The 13,158-nt window shown below is 39.5% G+C and overlaps 1 protein-coding gene across 1 annotated transcript in view; it reads left to right on the top strand.

Annotated features, from left to right (window-relative positions):
- NLN (neurolysin) overlaps positions 1-13,158 on the top strand; it is a 74,371-nt gene that overhangs the window by 30,328 nt on the left and 30,885 nt on the right. Inside the window, exons 3-6 of the mRNA XM_045848243.1 lie at positions 89-237; positions 7,683-7,790; positions 10,260-10,362; positions 10,966-11,126. Of these exons, the coding sequence (XP_045704199.1) occupies positions 89-237; positions 7,683-7,790; positions 10,260-10,362; positions 10,966-11,126 (521 nt within the window). The remainder of the gene's footprint in view (positions 1-88; positions 238-7,682; positions 7,791-10,259; positions 10,363-10,965; positions 11,127-13,158) is intronic.

Genomic DNA, 13,158 nt, shown 5'->3' with positions numbered 1-13,158 from the left:
TTTATCGGGATAATCATTCATCTAGATAGGAGGTATTTTTCTTAATACTGACTTGATGAGTCCTTACCGTTTTCTCCTCTGTTAACAGTGGAACGAACCATGCTGGACTTTCCCCAGCATGTCTCCTCTGACAAAGAAGTACGGGCAGCAAGTACAGAAGCAGATAAAAGGCTTTCTCGTTTTGATATCGAGATGAGCATGAGAGAAGATATATTTCTGAGAATTGTTCACTTACAGGTAAATGATGTTATGAATCTCTTTAAAAGAAAAAAATCTGCAATAAACACCTAAAGCCTTTGGCCAGCAATAAAAAGTACTTGATGCTCCTAGATTTTTTTTCTAATTACTATAACAATAGACATAGCACCGTGTTATATTGTACCACTTAGGTTTACGTTTAGCTGCTAATTATATTCACTTAAGATTAAAGACCAAGTGTAAGAATGTACATCTATAAATCTAAGGCTTCTTAGCCACCATGAAGTTGATGGTTCAGTTGAAACACCTCTTTGAATTTTCAAAATATGGCAAGGTTTATACTAGATCACATCAACTAGAAGCAAATGGAATTGAGTTGTTTATCTGTAGACATCGCGTGGCCTCGGCCATCGTGTTGGTGACTTGCTGCTGTCCCACGCCACAGTCGACTTTCCCACTTTTGAGAATTAGCGTGGAAATCATGGGTAGTGAGTGTTGCAGGCGGGTCTGACCTGAGTGTATTTGGTCTTTTCATCACCAGTGTTGATTGGATTTCTAGCATTTTTAGCTTACCTTTGTTTTGAATTTTTAATTTCATGGTTTTTAAAAAACATCAGCAATTTGTTTAAGAAACAGCTAATGTTTTATAATCCTATGCATTTTTGCATGCTTCTTTATGCAAAAATCTCAAAAATTTTGTTCCTTTTAGCAAATTTTGACAGTTGAAATAAAAAAGCAGTATATCAGATGTTTTATTTGCAGCCTACTCTAGAATATGTGATCAAGACTTAACGTAACAACAAAACAAAGAAAAAACAAAATATAAACAAAGTCACTGAAATAGAGGACAGGCTGAGAGTGACCAGAGGGGAGAGAAGAGGGAATTTCAGGGGAGAATGGGAAGGGTTTACAGGAACAAATTTAAAGGACACATGGACAAAAACTAGGGGGAGGGTGGTAATGGGAGGGAAGTGGGGAGGGTTGGGTGGGTGGGTTGGAATGGGAGTAAAAGGGAGAAAACTCTACTTAAACAAAGATTAAAATAAAGAAAATTTAAAAAAAGACAACGTAGACATATAAGAGTGTATGCCCTCTGCTCCCTCATGTCAGACAAGCATTTTTTACCCTATAATCTATAATCATTTCTGTGGTTCAGAATTGTTCATCTTTGGCACTATAAAAATAACAAGTTAAAAGAACTTTATGATTATTTTTTATTAACTAAATTTTTTTTATCCCAGTTATTACTTTATGGGATTCAAATGATGGCCTTTACAGTCTATTTTTATTTCATTCCCAATAATCTAATTTCCATTCAATCTGTGTATTACATATGTATTTTAAAACATTCCTAGGAGTCTCTCATTTTCTTTAACTGTTTTCATCCTGACTTCTAAGTCCTCATTTGGGATTTTCTAGCCTCTAAGAGGTATTTCAACCCATATCCATTAAGCAGCTCAGTCACTCCCCTTTTCTCCTCCCCTAGCCCCAGCAACTGCCAGTCTGCTTTCTGTCTGTGGATTTGCCTGTTCTGGGTATTTCATATAAATGGAACCATACAGACAAATGGTTACTAGACTTAGCATGGTGATCACATCATAAGATATATAAATGTCAGATCACTATCTTGCACACGTAAAACTAATATAATATTACATGCCACCTGTACTTTAATTTAGAAAAAATTTTAAAGGTATTTTCATCTTAATAAAAAAGCAGTATATCAAATGTTTTATTTGATATAATAAAACATTTTATAAAAAGCAGTATATCAAATATTACTGAGTTAGATGTTTTTATTACTGTTCCACCATCTCTGATTTTTATGAATGTTATCAAAATATGGGAGGTTTGTCGCTTTAGATTTCTTTTTTTTCCCTTTAGGTTTCTCTGGTATGCTTTCTTTTGTTTCTTTCTTTCTTTTTTTCCTATGCTTTTAAATTTTGTATATATTGTGGGCTGGCCCCACCAAGTTTGAGAACAAGTTGCTGTCTCTGTAGTAGGCGAGGCAGTAGACTAGCACAGCGTAAGGACTGCAGGAACACCAGTGCATTCATCAGATTTGTGTACTTGTCTGGGCTGGTTCACTTCCAGGTTTTGTTGTAATCATTTATAGTGGTTTCAGATTAGGTCTCATAATTTTTCCTTTTTCCAAATAGAGTAATTACCCTCATCTGTATGGATTATTATGTGCATATTTTTAGGAGCTTTTACAATGTCTGTTAAGGCTACAGCAGAATGATAAAAAATAACTGTAGTGTTTGTTTATGCATTGGAGCTTATCTGGTGAATTTAGTTACCTTTAAATATCTTCCTTGACAAATAGTTGTTTATTTGGGCAGTGTTTGTTAAAATCTAGAAGTATCAGTATCAGTTCTGTGCTGTAATCGAGCATTTCAGTAAATGGCAAATCTCATTCTCTAGTCCTGACAAAGATTTCTCAGTTGTTGGCTAAAAAGCCAGCAAAGATTAAAAAAGGTTTTACAGATGCTCTTTTCATCCATATTGGTAAGAAAAATGTACAGTGTCTTCATGATAAAACAATCCAGGCACACAACATTTTATTCCAGTGGCCTGCTAAGAAATAACTACAGAAGAGGGATTCTTCAGTGAAATAGAGTCTGAATTATGCAAGCTAAATTGGGAAATACAGGTATCTATTGTAATATTATTTGCACATATTTTTTTAGAGCTGTGGGCTCTGGCCTTGCCAATTTATCTTAGCTAGCTAATGGTTTAAACAGTAGAGTTTTAATGTTACAGTGTATCAGGTGTGTCCAACCCTAAGCCTGTGCGCCGCATGTGGCATGTGGCCCAGGATGGCTATGTATGCGGCCCAACACAAAATCGTAAATTTACTTAAAACATTATGAGATTTTTTGTTTTCATTAGTGTTTATATATTTAATGTGCAGCCCAAGACAACTCTTATTCTTCCAGTGTGGCCCAGAGACACCAAAAGGTTGGACAGCCCTGATTGTAAATGAATATATCATGAGATTAAATACTGTCATGTACTTGAACAGTCATAGAGACCTAGTGCCAAAATAAAATACACAAACCTGTGCCTTAAAACCATGGCAGAGAAGAGAGAGAGAGAGAAGAAGAACAGAAAGAAAGGAGTAAGGGGAGAAGAAGGAAGAAAACTATGTCCAAAATTCAGTATGATAATGGTAATTCCTTTTACTTACCAGGCCTTCTGGATTTTGAAACATACTGAGTCTAGTCATTGGTCATAGTCAATACCACTGAAACGTGTGCCTTTTGTCAAGCTCTTAAAAGCCTAGGGATCCCATATAAAGCATCAACAACCTTGCCTTTGTTTCTTCATTAGATAGGCACCCTTTTTGCTTCCCAAGTACTTACCTCTCTTTTCATTCACTACATGGTAGACATTACTTGCTAATGTATCTTTTTCTCCTTCATATGATTTAAAATACCTCAAGGATATTCATCTTTGTTTCCCTGGTGCCTGGCATGCCTAGGAGCTCAGTAATTGTGTGTCAACTGGATCTGAACTAGTCGTGCTGTGTGGCTCCACACCGCTGGAGTCCTCCTGCTGCCTGGGACCCACACAAAAGCAGTGAGTCTTGCCATGGCACCCTGAGTTAGCAGTCAGCAAGCAGGCCTTTCGGCAGCCCTTCTGTCCTGAAAGTAGGCAGTTGCCAAGGAATGTCCTCTTCACAGTAATAGGACAGAAACCTAACTGTGAATGTACTGATTAAAAAACACACACAACAGAAAAAAACTAAGTAGAACACATTTAATTAAACAAGTTATACCTCTGTGTAAGCTTTTGCAGTAATAGTGTCTATATTATCATACTCCGTTGACTTATATTTCTCTAGCATATTTGAAGTTTGTGAATCCATTTCTCTAAATGGTATTCAGAGGAATACACTAGCTTAATCCCCAGAGTTCTTTTAACTGTGTTGTAATTTCTGCTTTGAATGCACAACACAGTAAATCCCACTAAAATAATTTGTCATTTAAATATTTTAGAAACTAGATGTGTGAATGTCTTGTGAAGAAAAAGACAAAAATCATGAGACAGAAGGTGGGCAGGATTTCAGGGAAACTAGGAAAATTTTTCACTTTGTATTATGAAATGCTAAAGAATTATGAATTAAGGATGGCATTGTAGTTTTATGGCATGTTAGACAAAGTACTAAACTAAGAATTTGAAGAATTTATTTCTACCCCCATTTTTACCACTAAAAAGCTATGTGATCTTAGGAAACTCCTTCACCCTCAGCCTGTAAAACGAGTGTACAAGATACAAACATATATGTAAGTGTGTGTGTGTGCATGTTCACACTTTTTCATAAAAGCTCTTTGTTACAGGAGGAAGTTAGGGGAAAACTAAATCTTGTCACCACAGAGCTTTAAAAAGGGCTCTGGTGTCAGCTTATATAAACTTGAAAATTACTTCAGAGACCTTTTAGCCTTCCCCCACCCCACCTATCCCTACTCCTACAAAGGAGAAACTTCACCCCAAAAGGCCTGAGACCTGGGGCAGATACAAGGAGATCGAGTTCTTGTTCAGGAAGGAAGGTGCGGCTACCACAGAGCCGGCAAGAAGTGTTGACTGATTCCCTCTTAGAAAATCCTTGGGCAGTAAGTGTGACCTTGCCTGGCGAGTGGAAGGGAGAATATGATCCTGATCCACTCTGGGACAGGAATGTGCTTCAGAAGCACTTTTCAGAAGCGCCTTATTCCTACCAGAGACCTTCAGAGAGTTCTCAACCTCAGAGTCGGACTGGCAAAGTGTGTATGGTTATATTGAGTCAGATTTTTGTTAAGTGTCATTTTTGTGGTAAGTCGCATATTTCGGTAACAGATGATTAGTCACATTTTAATTAGACCTAATTCAGGACTGACTTTTCTCAGAACGTTCTTCCCCCTGTTTACACTTGTATTACCTATTTGGAGTGTAAGTAGTTTTACCTCATCTAGGCCATGAATTTGAAGTTGACTGTACTGAGTATGAAGGGGGACCCAAAAAAACCCTGGAATTTATTTATAAAAAATTATATATTTATTCATACATGTTTAAACTTCAGTCACCTTCAAAGTACTCTCTATTTGATGTAATACACCTATCGAGACATTTTTTCACTGCTCAAAACTGTTTTGAACTCCTTGATTTTGATGCCTTTTAGTATCCCTGCTGGGGTTTTTTTTTTTTTTTTTCATGTGAGCAAAATGTTTCCATTTAAGGACTTTTTTCATCTAGGGAAAAAAGTTGCTCGGGATGAGATTAGGCGAATGGGCAGTGTGGGGCAACGGGGGGGTCATGCCATTTTTGGTCAAAAACTGCTGAACACTCAGTGGGATATGGGCAGAGGTGCACATAAATCATCCATCTTGAGATAGGCAGATGCATTGAAGGAGTCTTTAAAAAAAAGTCACTGAAGCCAAATGCAGCCTCTCACAACAAGGCCAGCTGGCATACTGATACAGATGGGTTCCTAGAACACAAGAAGCCTGCCCTCCAGAAGATAATTCTGGTTTGGGGGGCCTCCCCCCTTGTATACTTCCAGGCTTTCTGAAGTAGCAGTCCAGGAATGGCAAATCCAGGCCCACTTAGAATGAAAGCCCACCCTGAGTGTAGAGTAATTCCATTTACATTAGCTGGTGAGCCTTGTGATGAGCCTCTGTCCCAACCTCAGGGCTAAATGTGACCCAGTGAACGAACCCCTGGAACCCAGGTACCCACACTGCTGTCGAGCTGTGTGCTTGGCTTCTGTCTTGGCTCACTGCCCTGTTGGGAAGGGTCTCTGCCCTGGAGCTCCACCTGCTCACTTAGGCCCTGCACAACTTACCCAGGCCCTTGTCACCAGGGGTTTTTTTTCCCTCTCCCCCACCGCATAGAGCTACTGCCTGCATTCCCAACCTTACAACTTGTAGTATTGTACTGTCTAGAAACTCTGGCTGTCGTGCCCCACACCTCAGGACAGCCTTCCTGGCACTATTAAAGCCAGCCATCAACAACTCAGGCCGTCCGTCACATCCGCATGAACACTGATTTGAACTGCTGGCCATCCCTGAGGGACCCAGCCCATAGCCCAGTTTGTCTCCGTGGCCGTCCTGCATGTCTGCCCATTGTAGACACCTGCTGCTGAGATCCCAATGTGTGCCAACACCAGCCAGGGAGGGTTCTGACTCCAGTCATGCCAGCATGCTCGGAAATGCCCCAAGGACAGACATAAAAGGAGGTTATTTTGGAAAAATGAGTCTAATTGCTCTCTGCTTCCACTGAGAATAAAGGCAGAGGAAACTGAGTAATCTATGAACAGGTGTTTTACTACTGTGACATAAAATTTTTTATTGGTAGGCAAGGTGAGACAGAGACTCTTGTTAAGTAGTACCCTCATTTAGAGTACAACTCTATTTACCTGCTACAACAAAATGTTAAAAATTACAGAATTATTGCAGCAAGAGCCTTGTGCCAACAATCTAAAACACAGGTTCTAAAGCTAAGATCTAATTAGTTCTTTTAGAGATCTAATTAGTTGGAAAATATAAAGCTCAGGGATAGACAGCCCAGGTCTTTCATGGAGAGAGAGTGCAACCAGTGGTAGGTCCCTGTGGCCGTAGAGACAAGTCCCTCATTGGCCTTCAACCAAACCGAATCTGTCACTCCTCTGTCTGGAGTCCATTTCCTCCCAGGGATCACAAGCTGACCAGCCTTCCAGATGTGCCACGTATATTTGGCACCTGTTTTGAAGAAACATCTGGTGTTTTTATACCTTGCTGCAACCAGGGGAATTTTCTGTTTTCCTCCAGGGCTCTTGGTTCTCTTGAGTGAATGCCGTTGGCGTTGCCTCATGCAGGTTGAAACGTGCTGCCCAGCGTTCCTCCTCCGTGTGCTGTGCCGACGCACTTTCCCCACAGAACTGTTCAGATGCAGCTTGCTGTCGTCCCCTCATCTCTCTTGCCAAGTGACAGTGAGCCATTTTGAAAACGTTGGAAGCCTTTTGCTGAGGTTTAATCAAGCTGCAAAACCTTTTTTTGGTGTGTTAGCAAAAGAGTCCCACTCTCCCTTTGTGCAAATTTGCTCTTTATTTTTATGCCTGCCTCTCAAGTGGAACCAGGTTAGCAAATGATGGAAAATTAAATCCAGATGATTTGTGATAAGGAGGATGTTTTGTGGAAAAAAAGACCACTGGGTCATAGAGAATGCTCAGAATGAGATTATGCAAATGTTTTTATTATCACACTTTTAAATAGTACAGGCAGTCTTGATTTAGATGCAAGGCCAGGCAGTTCTGGTTAGCTTTTTATTTATTCAGTTTTTCTGTTTTAAATGAGTAGAGACTCACTAAAGCATAAAAGAAATTAGGTCTTCAGAAGGGCCTGCCTCATAACCACATACATGCTTCATAGTCACAAAGATGGTGAATAAATTTCCTTCGGCCTCATAGTTCATGATTTACCGAGACACTGGAGTAACAGAATGGTTGTCACACTCTTTCATTTTAGGAAACCTGTGATCCAGGGAAGATAAAGCCTGAAGCCAGACGATACTTGGAGAAGTCAGTTAAAATGGGAAAAAGAAATGGGCTCCATCTTCCAGAACAAGTACAAAATGTGAGTTTATGTTTCATTTTCTTATGAGGACAAAAGGAGTAAGTAAAACATAATACAACAACTACAAAATGGGAAGTGCATATTTTAATATGGGAAATAATGTGTAATTAAAATCCATTTACAATGTACTTGATAGTGGCTTTAAATTCTACAATACAACTCCTATTCACCTCATGGTGACTGACAGAGAACTGGTAACTTAATTTTTCTTTAACTGCATCCAAGTGTTATTTGTGTCATATGTGCTGGGCTTATTTTATCTGCTCTGTCTTACATTTCCTAGTACCTAGTTCCAGTCTCAGTATTTTCATTGCCTTGGGGTTACAGAGACAGGGCACTGGTGATAAAATCCATATGATGGAGAGTTTTAAAACCAGCACTTTGAAATGGAACACCCTATGACTAGTATATGGCCCTTCAAGGTGGACTGATTAGCTGGTGAAAACTGCTTCTCAAACTTTTTCTTTTGTCTAATGCCAGTTAGATCTTCCGGTTTCAGAAATTAAACTCAGCTACAAAATTAACTCATTCTTTGGAAAGGAAAAAATAACCCATGATTTACTTCCAGGTGATCCTTCGAGGGCGTAGAACTGGAAACAAGTTTAAAGGAAATGCAGACCAAGTGATGTCAGCATGGTAGATATACCCGAAGGCACTGCTGAGATATGGGTGCCTTTGTGCCACCTACATGCCCTTTGAACACCTAGTAGCCTCTGTGTCCTACTCACAGAAGAAACCTGACTGATCTCAACATCTGACTTGCCATCATCAGCTCTGTCTGGGGCATGAACACTGTATTAGTTAAAATGGATTGGCCATAGCTAACAACACCCTGCTGGAACAGTTTAAACAAAAGAAGAGATTTCATTGCTTGTATAACTGAAAGGTCCAGAGGTGGTCAGGCTTCATGGGCTAGTTTGCTCCTGTTGCCCAGTGGTGTTTTTGGCCACCTGGTTTTCCTATTCCTCTACTGTCTTCTTCATGGTTAGTGCTAACCAGAGGTGGCTCCTTTTATTTCTAAAATGGCTGCAAATCAAAAGCCACTGCCAACTAGAAGGACATAGAGAAGCTTCCATTATACCTCCCTTCATGTCCTAATGGATTCAATCATATGCCTAATCCTGTTGGGCACGTGCCAGGCCAGGGTTACCTGAGCCAGTCACTACTGCAGTGCAGGTGGGATTACCTGACTGGTGCAGGGGTCACACCCCTGGAACTTCAGATAGAATTGGGTCCCACTCAAACGACATGGCTGCTGTGGAGCATGGAGGCAGTGGAAGGGAACTTGGACAGGCAACCAGGATGTCCGAAAATGACACTATGTGTGTCAAATTGAGTGTCCCGCAGAACTACCTGGAGGGCTTGTTAAAACTCTGATCACCAGAGCCCACACCTCTGTGAGTTTGTTTCAGTGGACTTTGTATGGGTCTCAAGAATTTGCATTTCTGACAAGTTCCCAGGTGGTGTCGATGCTTGTGGTCAGGGCCACAACGTGGGAAGCCAGTATGGTTTAGGTAAATTTCATTAGCTAGCGTTTTCAGAAAAGTGGGGCACTCTTAATAAATAGATTTTATTAATCTATTTTAATAAACAGATTAATAGTTTTATTTATTAATTTATTTCATGTTTTTTCTCAAGGTTCCCTTCATACTGCTTCTTTTGATCTCCCATCTGATACTTTTTAGACGAATGTTAGGTCGCATTTATTTGAAAAGGCTCTGTAAAAACTAAGACCTAACCTTTTTCCCTAAAGCAACCATAGAATTATTCAGTTCTCATCTTTTAGCTTACTTCAGTAGCAACTACTGATTTACTAAATTAAAATTTTGAATTAGAAAAGATTCAAAATATCATTAATAGGCTAATAGATTCATTCATTCATTTAGCAAATGTGTGTGTACTATGTACTAGATGCTGCTTTGACTCTATCTCCTAAATTTTACTCAGTTCTTGCAACTTTATGAAAATTTCTGACACATCACCAGATTGCTATTTTGTTCATGTTACATGCAGATACTCATGGACAAAACATACAAAAGTGCAGCAAACTAATCAAGCACATGTCTAAGAAAGTACTTCCTGCCCTGGCTGGTGTAGCTCAGTGGATTGAGTGAGGGCCTGTGAACCAAAGGGTCACTGGTTCAGTTCCCAGTCAGGGCACATGCCTGGGCTGTGGGCCACGTCCCCAGTAAAGGGCATAAGAGGCAATCTCACACTGATGTTTCACTTCTTCTCTTTCTCCTTCTCTTCCCCTGTCTCTAAAAATAAATAAATAATATCTTTTAAAAAAAAGAAAAAGAAAAGAAAAGAAAGAAAGAAAGAAAGAAGGAAAAAAAAGAAAGAAAGAACTTCCTGGATGTTGGAGACAAAAGTCAATATTCATATAAAGTGAAACTTACTTGACTGATAATGATAACAATAAGAGATTTGTTTTTATTGTTAAGGTCCTGTATTTCTATTTTGTTTTAGGAAATCAAAGCAATGAAGAAAAGAATGAGTGAACTGTGCATTGACTTTAACAAAAACCTCAATGAGGATGATACCTTTCTTGTATTTTCCAAGGCTGAACTTGGTAAAATTTTGTTATGTTTCTATATTAAATTATATAATCCCAGCAGATAATGTCACCTCACAGTTTGCCAAATCAAAGTTAAAAGAATTGTTTAAAAAATGGTCCAGTCCCTTCTACAGAATCTACCTCCCGTCTACAGAAAAGACAACCAAACCATGCCTAGGGTATAGAATAATACGAGTGAATACTGTTTTTTTGTTTGTTTGTTTGTTTGTTTGTTTTTTAATACTGTTTCTAGAGACAGCCCTGAGAAGATTTCATAATCTGTCTTGGATAACTTATGCTGTTGTTGAACAGCCTTCAGTTCCCTGAAAATTTTTTTTCCTTACAGTGTCTTCTACAGTGTAACTTTAACTAGTCTCTTCTTCTGTTCTTGGCTTAATTTGCCTGTTCTCCAACAAAATACCATCTGCACAAGTGCACTGAAGCCTCTTCATATACTGAGTTAGCATCTCCTAAGGCACCTGTTCTGTAAGCACCACCCCCTTGATACTATAAGAATTGTCATTTTATTTAAATTTTAATTCCTCCACAAAATTCCTGGAGTTCATAATGGCACCATGCCAATGTTAAATTAAACAGTAATTAGAGATTTTTTTGCAGGTGCTCTTCCTGATGATTTCATTGAGAGTTTAGAGAAAACAGATGATGACAAGTATAAAATTACCTTAAAATATCCTCACTATTTTCCTGTCATGAAGAAATGTTGTATCCCAGAAACCAGAAGGAAAATGGAAATGGCTTTTAATACAAGATGCAAAGAGGTACTTATGAATGTTTGGTTTCTTGTTTGTTTGGTTGGTTGGTTAGTTGGTTCATTTTTTGTTTGTTTTGGTAGAAGACTTTAAGTAAAGGGTTTGCTTTGTTAACCAATGCTGAAGCCAGCTCAGAGACTAGTATTTCTATTTGTATGAGCATTCTGTCTCCTAATCCCTCAGACCTAGAATAATTAGCCTTTACCTTGCCCATGGACAACTTGCCTGGTATGGCCACAGGCTAAGCTATTGTAATACAAATAGAATGGATTAAATAAACTTAAAGTTGCATTCTTCTCCCAAGTCAGTAGTCAGGGGCTGGTGGAGCATCTCTCTCTCTCTCCTCAGTAACTTCCAAGGGCATTTTAACTGTCATCATTTCTCAATCTGTAAGGAAGAGGGAAAATAAAGTACAGAGCAGATATCTTTAAGAAAAAAAGACCTGGAAATGACATATATCAACTATATGCATATCATATTGACCCAAATTCCATTGTATAGCCATATCTAGCTGCAGGGGAGGCTGGGAAATGTAGTCTTCAACTGATAGCCATTTGCTCAGCTGAGTGGATTCTATCACTAAAAGGAAATAAGGAAGAATTAGAAATGGATATTAAGAGTCAACTAGCCAGCCACACCACAGTCTGTCCAAGTAAGTGTGAGTGCCTCTTTTCCCCATTCACCAGGCGTCGGATCCCACCCCATTACTGCCTTGAGCTCAAAGACTAGTAGTCTCTCTGGGTGATACACAGTCCTCCCCAGTTGTAGCTTCTCATGATCTAGCTAGCAACCTATGAAAGGAAAGACTGGCTGTCTAGCCCGCTCACCCCCAGCACACATACACCAGTGGTAGAATAGGAACAGAATGGCCATAGTACGAACTCCCATTTGGAAAAGGAAACAATGGGAAGCACAGTTTGGCAGGAATTGTAAGGATTCTGTGTCTGGGAAGTTCCTGGGATGACCCATTGGACTTACTGGGTCTCCTTTCAGGCAGGAATAAAATTCATTCAAAACCTCAGTAGGTTTTCTGTCTGTTGTTTCCAGTCAGATTCACATTAAAATAACTATACCCAAATATTACTTTTGTTCATAGTTCTTAAACCTACCAAATCCTTTCTTTTGTACCGGTTCCTGTATCATGCCGTTTCTGCTCTTCCTCAGTGTCATGGTGTCTGCTTCAGAGCCGCCTGAAAACGGTAGGCTTCAGGAGGAATGCAGCATTCTTAGATAAATCTCTGCAGTTCAGTACCTCTGAGTCATAGTCTTTGCTCCTGACTTTGGGCTACAGGGGAATTGGCCTCTCCAGCCATCTGAAGCCCCAGACTATGGGCGGAACCTCTCAGAGAAACTCTTTCCCTTTTGTCTTTGCAAACTGACCAGCTCTCCCTTAAGCGCATCTTTCTTGTGTAATCTTACTCAAGGTAACAGGTACAAACACACATCATTATTAGTTTTCCCAAATAATTCCTCTACAGCTAAGACTCAGTAGGGAATTGGCCTGCCTTCCGAGTTACGGCAAGCAAGAGTTTTAACGAGTGTGATCCCTGGTGTAATGAGGATTCCCAGCTTCCCAGCCTGTGGTGTCTGTGTCCTTGCCTTCCACTCCTGCATGTTTTTCATTTTTGTTATAGCAGCATCCTCTTCCTAGTATCTGTCCTGTGGGTATTAGAGTATAGCTGAAAGAACTATACAAAAGTCAACCAAAAGCACAGAGATGCAAATAAATAAACATTATTTCTCTTCAGAAAGCATTAATGGTTACCCAGGGCTGGGGAGACTGGGGAGGTATTCCTTCATGGTTACCAAGTTTATTTTGGGGGTGTCGGAAGGGTTTTGGAAACAGATAGTGGTAATGGTTGTACAACAGTTTCAGTGTAATTAGTGCCACTTAATTGTACACTTAAAAATGGTTAGAAGGGCATATTTTATGTTATGTGTTTGACATTTCTTTAAAAAAGGCTTATTTCTCTTAAAACTAACAATACCGAGGTGAATATTCTAGAGCTGGAGGCTAGCTCTGCTGTCCTCAGCATGTGGT

Source organism: Phyllostomus hastatus, unplaced genomic scaffold (assembly GCF_019186645.2).
Source record: "Phyllostomus hastatus isolate PE091 unplaced genomic scaffold, TTU_PhHast_1.1 phas_contig_58, whole genome shotgun sequence".
Classification (NCBI taxonomy): domain Eukaryota; kingdom Metazoa; phylum Chordata; class Mammalia; order Chiroptera; family Phyllostomidae; genus Phyllostomus; species Phyllostomus hastatus.
This window is presented reverse-complemented; position numbering and strand designations above follow the sequence as displayed.